This window comes from Excalfactoria chinensis, chromosome 12 (assembly GCF_039878825.1).
Source record: "Excalfactoria chinensis isolate bCotChi1 chromosome 12, bCotChi1.hap2, whole genome shotgun sequence".
Classification (NCBI taxonomy): Eukaryota; Metazoa; Chordata; class Aves; order Galliformes; family Phasianidae; genus Excalfactoria; species Excalfactoria chinensis.
The window spans coordinates 8535611-8555268 of NC_092836.1; the positions used below are offsets into that span (position 1 = coordinate 8535611).

At 58.8% G+C, this 19658-nt stretch overlaps 1 protein-coding gene across 5 annotated transcripts; it reads right to left on the reverse strand.

Annotated features, from left to right (window-relative positions):
- Positions 1-290: 290 nt before the first annotated feature.
- USP19 (ubiquitin specific peptidase 19) lies at positions 291-19633 on the reverse strand. 5 transcript variants are annotated; one of them, XM_072347144.1, is made up of 26 exons: positions 19503-19633; positions 16657-16901; positions 13751-13879; positions 13054-13187; positions 12311-12718; positions 11743-12010; positions 11446-11602; positions 11272-11343; positions 10668-10783; positions 10167-10381; positions 9671-9872; positions 9455-9588; positions 9145-9303; positions 8934-9044; positions 8711-8821; positions 8460-8561; positions 7953-8093; positions 7570-7688; positions 7206-7343; positions 6730-7094; positions 5945-6055; positions 5239-5455; positions 4790-4942; positions 4541-4704; positions 4290-4468; positions 1566-2688 (listed from the first exon to the last, which is right to left on the reverse strand). In XM_072347144.1, the coding sequence occupies exons 2-26, from the start codon at positions 16763-16765 to the stop codon at positions 2455-2457; spliced, it is 4248 nt and encodes a 1415-aa protein (XP_072203245.1). In that variant the 5' UTR covers positions 16766-16901; positions 19503-19633; the 3' UTR covers positions 1566-2454. The 5 variants fall into 5 exon arrangements, with proteins under 5 accessions (XP_072203249.1, XP_072203248.1, XP_072203245.1 ...); XM_072347148.1 differs by lacking the exons at positions 1566-2688; positions 19503-19633 and adding an exon at positions 291-476 and having other exon boundaries at positions 10167-10375; positions 16657-16895; XM_072347147.1 differs by lacking the exons at positions 1566-2688; positions 19503-19633 and adding an exon at positions 291-476 and having other exon boundaries at positions 16657-16895.
- Between the last annotated feature and the right edge of the window lie 25 nt (positions 19634-19658).

Below are 19658 nucleotides of genomic sequence, written 5' to 3' on the forward strand. Positions count from 1 at the left end.
CGGGAGGCACCTGGGCGCACGCGGGGACACGGGGCACGAGGGCACAGCGGGCGTTCCCCGACAGCAGCGCCACGAGGCGCCGAGACGGCGGGTGGCCGCGCCGGGACGCTGCGTGGCAGCGGGGGCCGTAGGGAGCACCGGGGACGCGGAGCGGAGGCAGCGCGGTGGACACGCAGCGGCCGGGGCGCACCCGGCTCGGAGGCAGCGGAGGCGAGCGGAGTTCAGCGAGTTTAATGAGAGCAGGACAAACCCCGACCCCTGCCCGCCCCCCCCCCCCCCCGCCCCTCCCGGTGCCCAGCCCGGCCCGCACCCCCAGGGCGGGTGCCCGCGCCGCTCTAATCCACTTCTTCCATGCTGCTGTAGGAGGGGGCCGGGCGCTCGGCGGGGCTGGCGAAGCGCTCGGGGAGGCCTTCCGCAGCCAGCGGCGGGGCTCCTTCGGGGGCCAGGCCGGATCCAAACGGCACCGAAGTCAGTCCCTGCAAGCAGAAGGCGGCCGTGAGACAGTGCACGATGCTGCATACCTCCCTACTCCCACTCCGCTCCCGGCAAAGGCCCCGGGTGGAAGGCAACGAGCCCAGAGCGGCCCCGCAGACGGCCCCGACCTGCCCGAGCGCTGCAGCCAGGCTGCGGCACGCTCCGCACGGCCCCGGAGCTGCCCTGGGCCGCTGCGCTCGGGGCGGCACCCGGCATCGGAACGGGCAGGGCGGGCAGCAGCAGCACGGGAGGGCAGCGGAGGTTCCGGGAACGGAACCCTCACCTGCAGGGCAGGCAGGTGCAGGGAGCGGTGCGTGGCCCCGAGCCCGGGGCAGCAGCGCCAGGCGGAGCAGAGGTCACCCCGCAGGCGCCGGGCGCTGACTCAGCCCCACGAGGGCAGCGCCGTGGGCGCGTGGGGGCCCCAGACCGCAGACAATGAGGCGACTGTTCCAGGGCAGGCACGTCCCGACGGCGGGGCGCACCGGGCTGGGACCCGTGTGCAGGAATAAGGGGAGGGCAGCGCAGCTGCACGACGAGGACGGGGTCGGGGGGGTGGGGGAGGACTCCAGGGGCTGCACTGCCCCGCTCAAGCCTCCCGGCGCTGATGGGGCCCCAACCATTCCCACTGAGCATCCTTCCTGACAGACAAGGGCACTGCCGGCAGGACGGCATCGGAGACGGAAAAGGAAGTCACAGGGCTCTGAAGTCACCTCTCAAACCCAAACACTCCCGAGCAGCCTGAGCTTTACTCAGCCAAGGGCAACACGTCTCAATGTCACACACCGCTGCAGCTACAGTCCTTGCCCCAGCCAGGCAGGGCTGTGTGCTGCCAGGCCCTCTGGGCACCCCGCGCCCTGCACGTGCCACAGCTGTTGCCCCACACCTGGGGCCCCTCGGCACAACCAGGCAGAGCTCTGCCTGCACCCAGCTGAGCGCAGGGCAGCACCTCTGTGCCAGCTGTGCCCGTGAGACCAGCTCAGGGGGCGGGAGAGGGACACTCCATCCAGCTGCCTTTTGCACTGGAGCAGGCCAGCAGAGCCTCTGGCTGCTGCCATGGTCCCGTCACAGAGGAGAAGGTGCTGCAGCTCTTTGGAAAACCTGCCTTTATTGGCACAGGCCGCAACGTGCAGGAGAGCGACGCTGCCAGCACAACCTCCCACGGGCCTCCTGCAGCCTAGCTCCTTCCTGCTGCTCCCCAAGCCCACGCCAGTCCCCCAGTGAGGTGCTGCCTCATGCTCCCCAGACCCATCCCAGGCAGCTGCACACACTGTAAACTGGGACCTCCAGATGCAGACAAGGGCAGCCCGAGCAGTTCAGGGAGTGCTGTGGGTGCCCCAGCACAGTCTGCCTGGATGCTGCTCTCCCATGCCCCAAGGTGAGGAGCAGCGCTGTGGCCAAGCCCTCTGGCTGAGCAAGGAAGCGCAAAGCACACGGTGACAAGTCATCCAGTCCCAGCACAGGAGATGATGCTGGCCTAGAGGGATACAGCTTGTGCCAGCTCTTTAGAACGTGAGGCTCCCCCAAAGCAGGGAGCAGTGGGACCAGTGATCGTGTCAGGGCATCCTGTTCTCACACCAGGCTCCGGGCTCTGCTCATTCCCGGATGTTCCCAGTGGCAGCGGCACTGTCCTTTCCTGAGCAGCATGTAGCACTGGGGCCAGCCCCGATTCCAAGCAGGCAGCCAGGGCGGGCTGAGGGGATGCTGGTTCTGGGCTGTGCCCTGGCAACGCTGGGGGCCGGCCACGCAGCCCTGCCAGCTGGCATAGGGGATGCCAGAGCAGACAGACAGGAGCCGACAGCCACAAGCTTCCCTCCGAGAGCATTGGTGCCCACAGCAGGCGTGTCCTTCCCACAGGGCTCTGTCCTGCTGCCCGCAGGGTTCTGTCGGGCCACCTGGCAGCTCTGACGTCTTCGTCGTGCAGCATTCTGGCACAGTGCGTGCCCCGGCAGCCCTGCTCTGCAGCTGGCTGTGTGCCCACACCTATCTCCAGCGGGTTTGGTAGATGAGCGGGTAGAACACATTCAGGAAGAGAGCCACGATTGCGGCCGTGGTGGCCAGGATGAAGTATTTGACGCAGCCTTCATCTGGGTGTTGGGGGGAACCCGGACTCCTCTTCTGGCCACGGGGCCTCCAGGAGTTTCTTGCAGGCCTTTGGGGAGCCTCGAGCTGCAGCTCTTGTTCTTCAGCCTCCAGTTCCTGCCAGATCAGAGAAGCCTGCGATGTGGAAACCTGCGTCAGCACTTGGAGAACACAACTGGCAACACCCCTCGCCATCCCCCGGGGCAGGCGGCTGCCTGCGAGCCCAGTCCCGTGCCCCACCAGCCCACCTCCCCATGCAGCACGGCCGCACCCGCCCCCACAGCTCCTCAGGGCTGCTCTGGTGGGCGCAGGTGATGCAACAGGAGAGCGGTGTCTTTGCAGGAGCCAGCGGCTGGATCCCTCTGGAGTCGGTTCTGTGGCACTGACGGATCCATGCAGGTGAGGGGGCGGGTAGTAGCCCATCACAGCTCAAGTCTGGTGATCCCAATGCGATTGCTCAGATGACGGCCAATTCAGAGGCAGCTTGCATGGCAGGAGAAGGAGGCACGGTCGCAGCACAACCAGTCCCAGCTCTCCTTTGGTGGGTTGGGATCCTTTGAGAGCCAATCACAGCTAAGCTTCCAAGAGGATTATCTGCAGGCAGCAGTCACAGCCCAGCCCTTCCCCGTGCCAGTGATCACGCAGGGCAGCCAATCAGGATGCAGGGTCTCTGGAGGATGCAGGTGATTCCAGGCACTTGGAGACCACTCCACCCCAGTGAGATCCAACACACCCCATCACCGTGTGGGACGCGGTGCTGCTGAGGTCGCGATGAGCCCCCAGGGATCCAGCGAGGACAGGTGCTGCAGGGCACACAGTGGTCCCCAGCACGGCAGGGATCCCACAGCCAGCACAGGACAAGTGGAGCAGCCTTCCTGCGGCCGCTCAGCACACACCCCCTTGTGATGGGAGCAGCACTGGTCCCCAGCAGAGAAAGCAGAGCCAGGACGCCCAGCCCACGTGAGCCAGGCCAGCTTGGATAACCAACCACAAGGTCCCTATGGGGCACACGTGTTCAGCTGTGCCACAGCCAAGCACTGTCCTCAGATCCAACGAGGCCAGCACAGAGCGGACCCAGGGGAGCCTGGAAGGCAGGTGATTTGCTACACCAGCAGCCCAGGCCTTTCTTTCTGATACTTCTGCAAAGATCAGTCCAACCATGCCCTACTGATGAGTGCTGAAAGCACTCTTTCTGTCAGCGCACCCTCCTCACCCTTCGTGCAGCACAGTGTGCTCTGGGGAGTTTCCCATCACATCCCGCAGAAGCTCACAGGCCTCTGGCTCAGTACTTGCATTCACCTTTTCTGCAACTGGAGCGGCCCCATCCTGGGCCACAGCAGAAAACATCCCCACCCTATCCCTAGGAGGCCGTGCCTCCTGGCACAAACAGCTCCCATTCCATCGTTCTCAGCCTTCCTCAGTGCAGAGCCTAGCAGGGCACAGCCCCGTCCTGCCCATTCCTGTGTCCCAGAGCAGCTCTGTGCCCTCCCACCAGCACTCCTGGCCCAGCGGCTGGAACCAGCTCTCTCACCACCCTTTAGCGTCAAGGCTGTTCCAAGCTCACAGCCAGAACAGGGCAAGGCAGACCCCAAAGCCCAGCTGGTACACGCTCTTTGGTCTCAAAGAGAGATGGCACAGCACCGCAGTGGTGCTGGGCTCCGTGGGGTCCAGCAGGTGGGCACATGCATATTTCAAGGCTCCGTGGCTCCGATGCTGGAAGGGACACAAGCTCTCACCTGACTGGCAGCAGCTTCAGCAGAGGGGGTGCGCTCAGCTCGGTGGTCTGGGGGGTGCCCTGGCAGAGGTCTCTCCACAGGAGAGTTCCTCCGGCGGTAGAAGAGGACATACGCATATCTGGTTACCACCTGGCTCTCGTCCACGGTGGTGACTGTGCTGTCATCGAAGAGCCGCCAGCCTGAGAGGAAAGAAGGGTTAAGCAAGGAGATCGTCCACAGCTGCAGGGGAGGGGAGGGCGGCGGATCCTCACCCACGTCACTGCGCTGGCTGTTCTTGTCGTTGGGCAGGCGGGCATATGCCGTGTAGTGCCCGCCAATCATGCCTCCATAGTGATTGATTACAGCATACAGGTCATACATAGGCAGCTGTTGCTCACCCTTCCGGCCGATGCAGAATTTGCTTAGGTCCAGGCTCCTGAGGACAGACAAAGGGCTGGTCAGGGATCGGCCAGGCAGCACAAGCAGTACTATGCACAGCACTCCACCCCCCGAGCTCTCACCGGACAGGGAAGTCAACCATATCATTGATCTTGTCCCTCCAAATAAAGCTGCGGAAGGAGAAGCGCTTGAGCTGGATGATGAGGACGTTGGGCAGGCGCCACAGCATCAACTGCTTGGAGGCCTCACGGTGCTGTTTGCACTTGGGGCAGTACCTGGGAAAAGTATGTATTCGTTACCAGCATGTAGTGAGCCCTGGCTTTCTGAGCCCAGCCCTAAGCTCCCCCAGTGTGTGGATGTGGCAGAGGAGACAGGAGGTCTCGGCCTCCCTGCCAGAGGCAGGACGGCACAGCCCCGCAGAGTGCTGGCACTGCTCCCTGCTGGCTTCTGGCCCCCTTCCCCAGCACTGCTGGCTGCCGGGAGAAATGTCAGGCAGGACCAGACAGCTCCCGGGAAACCCCCGCTGCTGCCTGTGCCTGCAGGCTGGAACCCGCCACGTCGCCTTCCTCACCATGCTTCCTCTGGGGCCAGGACTTCAGGCTTGGTGAAGAGATTGAGGCACTGCTCCAGGGTGAAGTGGCCAGCTCGGGCTGCTTCACTGGCTGAGCTCGGATCCTCCACACACTCCAGATCCTTGGACTCCACCAATACAAATTCCTTGAGGCGCTCATTGTTCTTCCACACCAGGGCAAGGGAACAGTCATCTGTCAGTTCCAAGGGGGTGTCACCTGCAAAGGGGCACACACCTCAGCCAGCGGGCCACCAAGCCCACCCGGACTAGACTAGGAGCAGTCTTGCCCAGCCCAGTTTTAACACAGCATGGTCAAGAAGGTGCGAGTGGTCCTGCCACGCACCATCACTGCCGAAGCTAGGTTCTCCACCCCAAGGGGAATAAAATCAGCATCTATTCAGATAGGAGGTGATCCAGCCACACAGATCTCTGTTCCTCTTTGAGTGTGGGAGGTTGAAAGGAACTGGTTTATTTGCTCAGGGAAGTAGGAGCTTGAGAAGAGCTTCCAAGGAGCAGGCACGAAGCTCTGCAGGGTGCAGCCCTGCCCTCCCATGCCAAACACAACTTTTGCTGCCCAGCCTGGGGCCGATGGCATACCTGGGCTTACCCTGGCCCTAGGAGCCTCTTAAACCCTGGCCAGATAGATCCACACTCTTCTAGAGGCCACGAGGGATGAAACTGGATCTCCCCAGGGCTCCAGGCTCACCTTTATCTTCCAGCTTATACTCTTTGTTGGCAGCATCGATCTTGTTGATGTAGAACTGCGTGGCACGGGCGCTCAGCGAGTCTGGAGTGTGCTGGTACCCAGGGATGGCAGCTGTGGACAGGCAGGGACATATCTTTGGTGGCACTGCATGTTTGCCCTGCGTAGGGGCCAAGAATTTGCAGTGCCCCCACCCCCATCTCACATGCTACGGCCTTTCAGGGACACAACCACGTGCCCAGTGTCCTTGACTATTTTTAGCAGACGCCTGCCCCTGGCAAGCTGTGCTCCTCTGCCTGCTTTGCCCCTTCGCTGCACATTGCTGCCATCCTGAGACAAGTGTCTGGAAACGTGACAGCTGGGCGGCCGAGCGCAAGAGGCTGCTCCTGTGCAGCTGAGTCAGAGCGAGGGAAACATTGCGCTCACAGCCTCGAAGGGCTCAGCACTGGGCTCTGCCCTCCCACGGGACTCAAGGCTTCTGCCAACCCCTGCCTCCCCACCCCTCCAGCAGCCCAGACTCTTTCCAAGTCAGGTCTTTGCTCTGTTACACAGGCCCTGCCAGGGCAGGGCAGAGCGTGGGTTGTTCGGCATTTCAGGTGGGGCTGCACTTCTAAAACATGGCTCCCAGAGCTCCCCATTTATCCACTGGGGTCTCCAGACCAAATCGCGTGGGGAAAACAGATACTGTGGGTGAGAGGTGATGCCAACGAGGGAAAACTGCACCCTGCCTTGCTGGGGGCTGCCTGGGCTCCTGGCACAGATAGGGTTAGCACCGCAGCACCTCCTACCTTCTGGTTTGAGGGCTCTCTCATAGGACGGCTCTTTCTCGCAACAGCTGTCACCCTGCGAATCCATGTGCTCAGAGAAGCCTGAATCCAAGCTCAGCAGGGAACTCCTGGCAGCCAGGACCTTGCTCCGAACAGTGCCAGTGTCACCAATCTCCGGGTGCAGCTCAGGCACAGCTGGTGAGAGGGGAGGCTCCTGCAGGAGGCCGGAAGCCCTGTCCCCGTCCCCCAGCTCAGGAACAGAGGTGGCGGCGGCACAGCTGCCTTTGGCCGGGGGCTCCAGTTTGTCTAGGAGCAGAGGCTGAAGCCCCTGCTCTGGTGACATCCGTCCCAGCTGGAAAGGAGGCTGAAACACGCTGACCGAGTACCTGGGCAAGAAGTGGACAGTCACAGCGGGCCAGGTACAGGGCTGTGCTCAGCTCAGCTCCTGGCTGTGCTTGCTGCTGTGACAGAAGCACCTCCCTTCCCTGCACCCTCACCTTGCGTAGCCCTCCAGCAGCTGGGCCAGGCGGGCGTAAGTGAGGCGGGATTCCGGCACACTGATGAGGAAGGGGAAACCGATGTTCTCAGGGCGGCACAAAGCCTTGTGGTCTGGCCAGTGTGTCTTCTGACACGTCCTGTAACACATAGAGCCCCAGTGAACCCAGTGCCTGCAAACAAACAGGCAGGACCTCAGCAGGAGTTTGGTGGTGCACATGGGGTGTGTCTGGGACAAGAGGAGCGTTGCAAGCCAGACTGGCTCCCTCCCAAAGGCCAAGCCCCCCTCCCAGTGGGCTGAGTGCTCCCGCTCAACCCTTTACAGCTGGAGACCCTCCCTCCCTGTGAGGCACCAAGCCAACTCACACGTTGCAGTAACCAACTCGATAGCACCTCGTGCAACGCTTAAGCTTCTCTTCCTCTGACAGCTGCTTCTTCTGGCAGGCTGCACACTTGGCGACAGGGACACTAGGTACCTGTGGGCGCTGCAGGAGAAAGAACTCATTGGGCATGGCAAGGCACCTGGGCAGGATAAGGTAGCCTTGTCAAACCCTTGTGCTTGCTGCTGCTGGTAGGAGTCACTCACCAGGATGGGCAGCCCTTTCCTGCAGGCAGAGGGCTACCAGGGCCACGTGCTGGGCACACATCAGCCAGTATGCCAGACTTGTGCGTTACCCTTTTGTGCAAGCTCTAGCACTGCTCTCCCCATCCCGCTCAGCCTCCTAGCAGTCTCAGTCCCTGCTGCTTACCTGCTGGACCTGCAGCTCCACTACCCGCTCTTTGGCCAGCTCTGAGGACAGCACCTCGAAGCAGAGCAGCAGGTCTGTGGGAGAGACTGTGTCCAGAGACTGGGTCGGCAAGAACATGCGTTGGAAGCGATTCTTGATTACCTGCCGGAAAGCAGTGGAACAGGACTGTGTGAGGGCTGCCTCATGCTCAGAGGGCTGTCCAACTCTTCCTCTCCTGAGGAAGCCACATGAGCCCCATGGTGAGCTGTGGCAGCAGTAGCATCACAGTGATGGTGTGCTCTGCCCACCATCCTGATAGGGTATCTCTGCCTGCCACGCTGCAAGAGGCCCAGCTCACTTGAGCAGGATCCTCCCTGGCAGCAGCTCGTGTGTGACACTACTACCCACAGACAAAACTCACCCCACGGACAAGAGGCTGCTGGTGGCAACATGTTCAGCACAACTGTGTGACCCAGGGACACCCACACGAGCAGCCCACAGCTTGGTGGTCAGTTTTAGCGTTCTCACCTCTGCTAGGCGCAGGTTGACTGGTTTCACATGCACACTGTGGGCCACCGAGTCGAGTACTTCCATGGCACTGGAGTTTTCCTTGCTGATACTCACGAGGAACTGCCACAGTGTAAGTGCCACATTAGTAATGCCACTTCAAGGCATGCAGGCCCTGGCTTAACACAAGGTTCAGCCCACTCGCACAGGTGCCTGTGGCACCTCCAAGAGCCCCCTCAGGCTACCTCCCCAAAGTAATTAGTGTCCTTTACCTTGATGGGTTTCTTGTGCGGCTCCTTTGCAAAGTAGTAGACAGTCAGCACCTTCTGCTTTTGTGGGAGGGGGACGGGGAGGTACAGGAAGGGATCAAAGGTGATGGACACCTGCAGACAAGAGAGCTCACTCAATACTGGGAACTGTTTATGTCTGAGATCAGCAAGGCAACAGTCTCATCAGACTGGAGATCCAGGGGCACAGCTAGCAGGGCTGCTCTACCTTGGAACAGACTGGGCACACCAACTTGGATTTGTACTGGCCCTGGAATAGGTCCACAATGAAGGAATCATTCCTCATCTTGTGTCGCTGCCAGGCCTCCTCAGCTACCACCTGCAGAGAGAAAGGGCTCAGCACTGCACTAAATCACATGGGCCAGGGCTGCTCTGTAGCAGCCAGTGCTCACAATAGCCTTGGAGACAGACATCCTCACCTCATCAGGCCTCCCGTCTGAGTCAACAGTTTCTGTGTAGGGTTTGTTCTGGATGCGGTTGAGATCCTCATGCAGGCCATCAAGCAGAAAGGCCATAAACTCTTGAGCATCGTGCTGGGCATAGCCAGTGAACTGGCTGGCCTTGCTGGCCACAATTGCCTGGGGGGAGCACAATCTTCAGCCCACCAGCAACACTGCTTGCCCCATACCCAAAGCCTGGCTGCACCCAAAGCAGCAGAGCAGCACAGAGAAATGCTGAGACCCACGGTTGAGGACAACACAGCAGCTCCCACATAACATTGGTACCTACCTTCAATTTAGAAGGCTGAAAAGCATGGTGTGTGCCTTTCCAGAGCGCTCGCAATAGCATAGCAAAGCCAATGGCCAAGCGTCCCCCTGTCCCTAGGGGGTTGTTGTAGTTGATTTCAGACTCAAAGGATCGATCTGTAAGAGATGAAAGAGAGTGAGGGTGGCTGCTGGCTGCACAGAGTGGCAGGGCTTTGCTGAGCTCCAGGCATGTGCTCACCATGGAAGTAGTCACGCAGCTCCCGGGTGTTGGACAGTGACTGGATGACACTGTTCATGAAGCAGGTATTGCCTAGATTCACCAGCCCCGTGAAGCCAGGCAGGCACACCTTCTTCTTCTCATCTTCATCCTCATCATCTTCCACACTCTCAGTGCTCACTGGGCTGTGTGTCATCGGTGGCACCATGCAGGTTGGTTTGGGCTGCCAAAGCACAACTAGGTGTGATGGAGCTGTGTACTAGGGGGTCTCAGGAAACATCAGAGGAACCCAACTATCCAAGCCACACCTCATATGGGGCTGGGCTGGAGCCATCATCCACCAGAACTGCTGTCCCCAGTTCTGCCAGCTATGGCTGAGGAACGTTGCCAACTCCTCCCCCAGGAACAGTCTGCCAGACCCCACAGCAGCACCAAAGGAGGTGAAGTCCAACCACAGGGACAAGTGGATCCCCACCTCCCCCCACAGCCAGGTCAAACACAGTATAGCTCCACTCACCGAGGGGATGTGCGGCTCTTGCTTCACTGCCACGTGCTCTTGGGCTGTACGGGCTGCCACACCATCCAGACTCCCATCCTCGACACGTGGCTTCTCTTTCTCACTGGTTCGGGCCTCCTCTTTGCTGGACAGGGGGTGCTGGTTACTGCCTGGAGGGGTCTTATCCAAAGGGGTAGGGCCTGTAGGCATGGCAACCTTTGCACCACCCACTGCACCTTAAAAAGGGGGAAGGGTGGGCCTGTGGTTAGCAGCACCGTGCTCTGCCCACAGTGGGGCTGAGCTGCTCAGCCTATGCTCACACAGCATCTTGCCTACTCCCACCTTCCAGTGCGGGAAGGTGTGCAGCAATGCCTTTCCTGAGTGACAGGATTGCTTGCCCCACACCCCTCCTTCCCCATCATCCCATTCCAGAAGACCCAGTACCTTCTAGCCACTGCAGGTGGCAAGGAAGGCACTAGGTACAAGCAGACAGTCAAGACAGAAAGAAGGCAGGGTGCAGACCTCGTGTGGCTGGAGCCTCCAGCCCTCCCCAGCGTTGGCTATGGCGTTTCTTTAAGCACACATCAATGCGAGATGCTGTGAAGTTGTATGTGCACTGGTCTGGCTCAATAAGGTTCCTGCAAAACACACAGAAAGTGAGAATCATCCCAGCCCCCCCAGCAACCTCAGAGATGCAGAAGTCTGCAAGGCAGGGCCACAGTTTCCCAACTGGCATCAACCCTGGGTGGGTCGGTGGGGGGGCCTCCACAAAGCAGTGCAGATGCCCTCAAGTCTAGCCACACTGAGCACACAGGGGACCTGCCTTCTGGAAGATCCATTCTGCCTGGTTCATATGCCCACTCTAGTGGGATGTCTCAGCTAAAGCACAACACACAGCCTGTCTGGCTCCATCCCCAGTCAGGTCTAGATCAGGTCGGGGGAAGACTGAAGATAATGGAGTTTTCTTCTCTGCAACCATTCCAGGATTGTGGTGTTAGAGCAGTATGGTGTGATGGAGACACTCAACTGCAGAAATGAGTATGCCCTGCACAAACCAGCCAGCTGGAACTGGCTCCTGCTCTCAGCTTCCTCATCTCAGTATAAGCAGGCAGGATGGAAGCCATACCTGAGCTTCACCTGCCACCGGAACACCGTGTGGGGCCCACAGCCAGGATGGAGACGAAGGAAGTTTATGTCACTGCAAAGAAATAAAGAACAAGTGAGAAGAGATGAATAAAGTAGCCTGGCAACAGCCAAAAGCTCTGCATCAGCTTGATGCCATTCAAAAGTACATTTGTACCTTGTCTGGAACACCAGTGTGAAGTCTTGCTCCCGGAAGAAAACCTTGGAAGTCTCCTTATGAATCTCCTTCACATAAACATGCACCACCATCAGGTCATTGCCCTTCTCATATGAGTCATACTTGACAAAGGTCAGGCTCACAAGAGGCTCTGGCTCTGAGCAAGGAAAGACATGAGGGGAGGATCACCTTCATTGCAGTCCAAGGCAGCACTGCAGGTTGGCCCAGGAGAGGTTCTGAGCAGAGGGACTTTCCCAACCAGGCCAGTCTATACATACTGACCCCTGGGCCACTCACCGTCAGCTGTTGCTTCCAGAGCCACATCGTCCTTGGACCAGTCCCTCTTCTCTCCATCTCTGCCTAGGGGACGCGTGGCTGATGGGATGGCCTTAGAGCTCTCTCCCAAGACAGGTGTACTCTCCCGGCCCCGTGAGGCTTCAACAGGGCTGCCTGGCTGCAGAACTCTTTTCTCTACACAGGTGGCAACACAGTGGGGGAACACCTCTGTGGTAGCAGCAAGTGGTGGCATCTCCACAGGAACAGTCTCCTTGGCCATAATCACAGCCTTTCAAAACAGAATGATAGTGAAAAAGAGATAACTTGACCCCTTGTGCCACCAATTCAACACTTCTCCACAGCCCGCTGCTGTCAGCCAAGAAGTTACAGTCCCACATAGCCCACACACCCCTGCCTTAGCACCCTTAGCACTACAGCCTCAGCCCAACAACTGAAGGCTTCTTGCACCTGTAGTATTCATTACCAGGTCCTAGCTTATATTTCACCCACCCTTTCTCCCAGCTAGGCCCACACCAGCCTTCAGCACCACCAAGGCACCAGGAACCCATCTCACTACATAGCGACATACCTTCTCTAGTGGTGGTGCGAGGTCAGTCAGGGCTGTAGGCCCATCACCCTGGCTGGCTCTGCCATTGCGACGGCTGCCTGACCTCCCGCCATGCCCTTTGCCAGGCTCCACGCTCCCGGTGACTCTGGAATTTGGCTCCTCTTCAGCTGGAGACACTTTGAGGTATACTGCCCGCTTGGCGCTGGGGCCACTTTGTGTCCCTGGGCTGGCTGGGCTTTTCCCTCCCAGGGCCTCGCTTCTTCCCTGAGCACGCTTGGGGTTGGATGGCTCTCTGCGGGTTCTTGGAAGCTCAGTGCTTTCAGTCCGTGGCTCTTCAGGGGCCAGTTCTGCAGAAGAAGCCTTCTCCTTCCCATTCTCCCAGCACATGGCCCCCTTGCCCAGCTCTTTGGATCCATCTTTCTTTCTCTTCTGTGAAAAGTAGTGCAGCACAGTGGGAACACAGCCAGGAAACAGTACCTGTCTTGCTCTCTTACCAGCCCCTCACCCTTACTCCCCCTTCCCGGGGCACACCAGTGTTCTGTTCCAGAACCCAGAGGCTGTGGCAGGAAGGACAGGGACATGACAACATGCCCTCCCTTGGACAGAGGTGCTTGGCTCATTGCCCTCATGCAGCTTGGGGATGCAAGATGTGTCCTAAGATGCTCCCTGGGTCGGGGCAGCTCAAGAGCAGGGAGTGAAACCCTCACCCAGCTCTGCCAGGCTCCATACAGTCGCCTGAAAGGCAGAGGTCCCCTCGCCCTTACCAGAAGAGAAGACCAGGTGTGGAGCGGGATCTTCTTCTGAAGCACAAGCTGCAGGAAGTTTCCCTTCTTGCACTGTATCTTGCTGCAGGAGCCCTCAATCTCCTCATAGAACTGACAGCTCCACTGGCGCCCATCTGCAAGAAAAGGGGGGTGGAACCTCAGGCAGTGCAGCAGGCAGCAATATACTCTACCTGTAGCCCTCCCTCACCTGCCTCAGGGGCCAGGAGAGCTCTTGTCTGAGAGCCAGAGGCTGCAGGCAGGCTGCCACCACATCCCACGAGCTTTCAGGATGATGCCAGATTCATTGAGTTTGCTTTGTACATCTGGCTGGCCTCCTTCCCAGAGGGAAAGTGATGGGTCTCCCTGCCCTCAGGGACATGGACACTTTTTCAAGGGATACCCAGCACCGACTCAATCATCCCAAAGGGCAGGGCAGTGATGCATCCAGCACAGCAGTGGGCACCTGTTCACTTGGCAGGGAAAAGCCAGCTCCCACCCTCCCCAGCCCTACACCCTTCTTCTTTTACACTGCTCTCGTATCAGCCTGGCCTGCTGGCTGAAGCTGTGCCAGCTGACAGCAGGGCATTGCCTCTGAAGGAAAAGTTTTATGCTCGTCTGGATCAGTCCCACATCTAGTCCACAGACGTGCCAAGCCCTGCTGGAAAAACATTTGCAGCAGTCACTCCATTCCCTGTACCTGGTAGTTTGATCACACAGTCAGTATCAGTGAAAAAAGTATCCACATCCTCCACCTTCAGAGATCCACTTCCCAAGTTCAGCTTGACAATGATCTCATCAGCATTCTGCTTCCAGTCCAGCAGCAACTCTAGGAAGAGGAAGGGAAGCATCAGCCACTTGCCCAGCCAGGGTGTGTGGCCACAGTGCCCACATCTGAGCTGAGGAGTGTGAGCCCAAACACACATTTGGTTGAGGACATCAGGGCAGAGAACGCAGCTCATAGCAGTGAATGAGAAACAACTGTAATCTACTCTTATCAGGTCACAAACAAGGACCTGAGCAGCAGGTTGCAGCAGGTCAGGTGAATCCCAGTGGGAACCAGAGAGATCATGAGGCAGAAAGGCTTGGCCCAGTCACGTGCAGCAGTGGGGCTGGAAAGAGGGTGGCTCCTGCCAACTACAAAGCAATTGCTGCTTTCCCAGGGAACAAGGAAGCCACAGAATTACTCTGGGGGATACAAATGGACTCTGACCACGACCAGAAATTGCCACTTCCCCTTTGCATATGCAAAACAAGTAGCTCAGCTACAGTCACCAAGAGCACTGTACTCCTGCCAGGTAAGCACAGTTAACACAGCTGAAACACAGGTGGGCCAGCCAGCCTGGCACGAACATCTTAGCCAGGGAAAAAACACAGCAGCAGTGTCAAGCCATGGCAGACAGAATCCCATCAGGTGTCCAACAGGCTCTAGGTCTGCCCATGCAGCATCCTAAAATCTTCATGGAAAAAAAACCTGATGTTTCCTTAATTTCCAATTGGTTTAATTCTACTTTCTCAGCTACGTTGGGATTTTAGTCCATCTGCTCTCAAAGCGAGGACCTGCAGCCAAGGCAGAAACCAACCAGCACCTGATGGGTAACATGGCCTGAGATCTTCCCAGCATGGCAGGCTTCCTGCTACAAAACAAGCAAGAGAATGCCAGCAGCAAGATATCCCAGGACTGTGCTCATAGGCACTGTGGCACCTGGGACAGAAGCAGTCTGCCACGTGCCTTGAACCTCTCCCTTGCAGAGGGTTGTTCCCCGCCACGTGTAACATTTCTTGGGAAGGTTGCACCCTGTTAAAGAGGAGCACGAGGGCAAGGGAGCGCTCGGGTTAGTTCCACTGATTGCCAGAGCACAGGATGACAAGGCAAGAGCTTCAGACCCCTTGCGGGGGTGCTTGGTGGCCATGCACTGGCAGCTAGGGCACACCTCCACTTACCCTCCTCCAAGTCCCTCTCCTGGGAGGTCTCAGCCTGCTCGAACTCAGGGCGAGACACTGATGGGCAGAGAAGCAGAGCACAGGTGGGTCTCTCATTCAGTCACCTCAGAGCACAGGCTGGTGCTCCAACATCCAACATTGTATACATCACCAAACTTCTGCCCAGCCTTTTGTGTATGTGCTGCTCATTTCCCTCTGCTTCCTCCCACCCCCTTGCTGCCTTGAGCTTTTCCACAGCAGAACAAGCCAGAATCCAGGATGTGCTTCTCACCCCAGTTCATCAGTGAAAGCAAAACAACACTGATGCACCAGAAAGACAGTGCTGCTTCAAGGCCTGAATCACTGTGGAGCTTGTGGTAACTGGGCTGTGTACCCCACTCAGTACGCCAAGTCTCTGTTAGCTCCCAGCCTCTACCCACATAGGAGAGGCTCTGTCTTGATCTTACGCTGAGAACCTGATGTTAGGTTGTGCTCAAATCAATTTTGCTGTAACAAGAGAACCAGGCAGCCCAGCTGCACTTTAACATTCCCATCACTGCGCAACCTGCCAGAGATAAAACTTCCTTCCAGATCAGACCAGGGGACCAAACTGACCTGACACCTAATCCCTGCTCCCTGCAGGATTACCTCCAAGAGCCAGAAACATCTCAGGGTCAGCTCCACCCCCACAGGGAGATGTGCTGTGCTAGGCAATGGCGTCGGTGCAACAGCACCTTGTCCTGAAGCAAAGAGCCAGTGGCAAAAGGAACTGTGGTTTCCATTCCAGAGAGCTTACAGGACTGTGAGCTGCCCTCCTCAACAGACCACAGAACAGCAGGGAATATCTGTTGAGTGTTGCAGTCACAGGCACAAAGGTGCAGCAAAGCCACGCTCTCTGTGCCTTGGTGTTTTGCACTGGGGAGTGCAGCCTATTGTTCAAGTGCAGACATCAGTAAGTGCTATTTCACCTTGGCCTACAAAAGGCTGTGTTATTTTCAGGTTACAACAGCCAGCACAGAGCAGGCACAGAAATCGAGCAGTTTGCTAGGGACACTGTGCTGCAGGAGCAGGAAGCTGTGTCTGCCTCCTGCCTGCAGGTACTCCCTGCCCAGCATGGCAGCCTGCACCTGGAGCAACGTTTGCGTCACCAGATACACAATGGCCGTGGAGGGAATTACTGCAGAGCAATGTCTCGCTCGAGCCACGCCTCCCCCTGGTGCAAGAGGTGAAGCAACAGCCCCATCCACAGGCCCTGAACCCCGTGGGTGCTGTCATTACCTCCAGTACCAGCCCGCAGCACACAGGCTGAAAGACGAAAGTTTGTCCAGGTGCAAAAGCACCTGCAGGCTTTGATCCTACTCCCCCTGGGTCAGGTAGCTCAGCCCAGATGAAAGCAGTGACTGGAAACAGGCGCCGTGAGCAGGGTCAGACTTAAACTAACCAAGGAATGGGTCCCACCTTCCTCACATCCCTGGGGATAGGCAGCACAAAAGAAAGGAGGTTACAGGTCCAGGGAGGACACTGTGCCAAAGAAGATCCCACTGCATGGCTTACAATCAGCCACAGGAAGCGATTAGGTAAATCTGCTTATCCTGCAACAGATGGCTGCAAGGCTCCCACCCGCGGGGCCAAGAAACCATCCTGCTGGGTCTTCTCCCTGTGGCAGTGCCTGGGGCCTCTCACCTTCCTTGCTCTCCTGGTTGGCTCGATCCTTCTGCTTCTTCTTGTTGGTGGCATCATCCAAGCCCCGAGACACTCTCCTCTGGCCGGGGGCATTGGTGCTGCTGGACATTTTCAGCCGTTTGGATGACACAAACGGCCCACCAGGGTCGGTAATGGAGTCTGGGTCAGGGGTGCGACGTTTTCTTCCTGGCCCAGCTATCTTGGCGACTCTCTGTGCTCAAACTCTCTGGCAAGGAACTAGTGGCCTAAAGAGAAGAGAGAGCAAGCGTGACAGGAGGAGTGGATGGAGAAGGTCCAACAGCACCAGGAGCTACCGCCCCCTCGCTCCCGATGCCCTCACGTGACCTTCCCTGCAGCCTTTATGGGAAACCCTCACAGCCCTTCCAACAGCCAAATGCATGGGCACCCAAGACACACAAACCTGGAATGCAATTGTCACACTCATGGTGCCCACTACACCACCCAGAACCTCTGCTGGCTCTAATAGCCCACACAAGCCAGCCCCACAGCACAGGGCACCGGGCAGGTCAGCAGCTACTTCAATCAAAACAGCACTCCATGTAAGAGAGTGGGAATGGGAGAGAGCAACACCCTAAGAAGGAAGCAGCAGGAGAAGCAGAAGGCCTGGGAGAGGCTCCCGTGACAGCAGAAAGCAGAGCTCCCTGGCACGAGGGAAGCTCCTCCCTCCACCCACCAGAACAGCGGCACCTTGCATATTCATCTCGCTGATTTACAGACAGCGCCAGCAGGGCCCGGCTGGAAACAAGACACCCCTGCTCCAAGTGCTGGGGAAGCTGGGCATGGCCTCCCACTGCCACCCAGGCCAGGGCAGGGAGCCACCGGCCCAATGGCTGCAGATGGTCCCGGTTTTGCCCTGAGATGTTCAGAACAGAGAACAACTGGCACAACCTGCTGAAAACTGCTTCCTTGAGCTCAATGGCACCTTGGCCCCACCGCCCTCACAGCTGTTCCTGGCTCTCCATCACCCTGTCACCCTTGCACCAGCAAAGACCTGATAGCTCTTCTAGGACACTGCCAGGGGTAGGACATCTTCAGGAAAGTTCACTAGTTCAGGCTGAGCAGTGCCAGCACATTTGTGTTCCAGGAATGCTTGTGACAACCAATGACCACAAATGGCAGTGCACTCCATGGCAAAAGTGCTGGCACCCTTTGTGCAGCAGCAGCAGGCCCAGCCCCATGGCAAAGCCCACACTGAAACCACTTCTCATCAGGCCAACCTGCCTCAAACACCAAGAACCAACAGAACAGAGTGGAAAGCTCAAGTGCCTCTGACTGCCCAGCATGGGACCCACACCAGGGAGGCCCCAGTCAACCCAGGAAAGGACCCTGCAGTTACCCCCAGAGGGAAGAGAGCAGATGTGGAACAGCAGCAGCACCAGATCTGAGCTGTTGAACGTACTACATTGGGCACTGCTGCAAAGCTTGGCAAACGTGGGCAAGCTGTGCTTGCTGAATTACTTTTGTCTCCAGCGGGAAATTCCCACAGGAGCAGGAAATGAAAAGCAGATACAGCTCTACCCGCGGCCAGGCCACATTGCATCCAAAGGGGCAGCACCAAGACAAAGGAGACAGGGAGCTCTGAATAAGGTCCTATGGAATGAGGAGGACAGGCACGCTTGCAGCTGCTCTGCCAAGGAAGCTGGGCACTCCCCTGCCTGCTGGGGCTTGGCTTCCGTGGGTCTGCAGCCACCGGTTCCACCTAACAGCTGGAAGGAACAGAGGGCTGGGACTCCGCCTGATTTTGGCTGCCAGAATCCTGATCACAGCCTCAGGCCATTGTGGGTGCCTCCGGGTTTGAGCCAACTGCAAGATAAAGAGTTACTCTCGCTGGTTTATTCTAATCCTGGATCTTCCCCTCTCCACAAGCAGGAAATGTGCGGCAATGGGGCATTCATCAGCCAGCTGTCCGGGACACAGCATTTTGGCTGCTGCTGCTCCCAGGGGGCCGGTACTGAGGGAGGTAACACCAGGGCTGAGGCACAGGGTGGGTGTCTGAGCCGCAGTGCTGAGCACTTCAAGTACAGAAAACATGGTTATAAGAGAGCTGCTTCTCTTTCCTTTCATGTGTTGTGTCAGTGTGAGCACCCACGTGCTGCAGGGTGCATCAGATCAAGAAGCCACGCAGACTGAAGCCTGGATGGCTGAGTTTGCTTCAATCTGAATCAACCCCACAGCCCAGCTCATCCTCAGGCTGCACAAACACTCTGTAGTAGCCCCGGCAACGCGTGACCACAGAAATAGCAGCGAGGGGTTGGGCAGCACGGCCACCTCTTCCCATTGCAGGGCCAGTAAGCGCTCTGAAGGAGGAGCACAACGGGACGCAGGTCGCCCCAGGTGCTGAAGCCGCATCCAGCACTTGGCAGGGAAACACCCCCCGCCTCGAGCCCCCGACACCCGCCCCTCCGAGGCCTTTAACGAGGAGTGAGAAGGGAGCTGCCTGCCGCCCTCCTCACTTTCCTTCCCCCGCCCCCATCACACCCCGAGCCCGGCACCAACGTTCCCCTCGTGCGAACGGACGCTTTCGGTACCCGCCGCTCTCATCCACCCGCGGGCTCACAGACCCGAGACTCGGGCCCGGCCCACGTTCCAGCCGCAGGACGAGCCCGGAGCGGCGCCGCACGGACCCGGCCCCGCGCACGGCGCTCCCCCGCCGAGCATCGCCTCCGGGCCCGCGGGAGGAGGAGGCGGAGCCCGTCGCGATGCCGGCGGCAGCCTCCGGCCGTGCCCGGCGGCCCCAGGCTCGGACCGACTCGCGGCGGGGGGATGGCGCCGCCCGCCCCGCGCCCCCCTCCCGAGCCCGGCCGCCGCCGCCCGCCCGCACTCACGGCCCGGCCGCCGCTCCGCGCTGCCCCGGTCCGAGCCGAAGTTCCGAGCGGGCCCACTCCGGAGACAGGCCCGAGCCCGTGACGCACTTCCGGAAGCCGGCGGACCGGCCCACGTGACGCGGGAGCGCGGTTAGGTCACGTGACGCGAGCCGGGCC

What these genes read in the sequence shown, in the direction of transcription:
- USP19 (XM_072347144.1), bottom strand. Translation starts at nt 16,765, where the DNA reads ATGTCCAGCAGCACCAATGCCCCCGGCCAGAGGAGAGTGTCTCGGGGC. An exon ending in ATGGTTGACTTCCCTGTCCG is followed by an intron (nt 4,705 to 4,789) that starts GTGAGAGCTCGG and finishes GTCTGTCCTCAG; the next exon opens with GAGCCTGGACCTAAGCAAAT. An exon ending in CAGCCAGCGCAGTGACGTGG is followed by an intron (nt 4,469 to 4,540) that starts GTGAGGATCCGC and finishes CTTTCCTCTCAG; the next exon opens with GCTGGCGGCTCTTCGATGAC.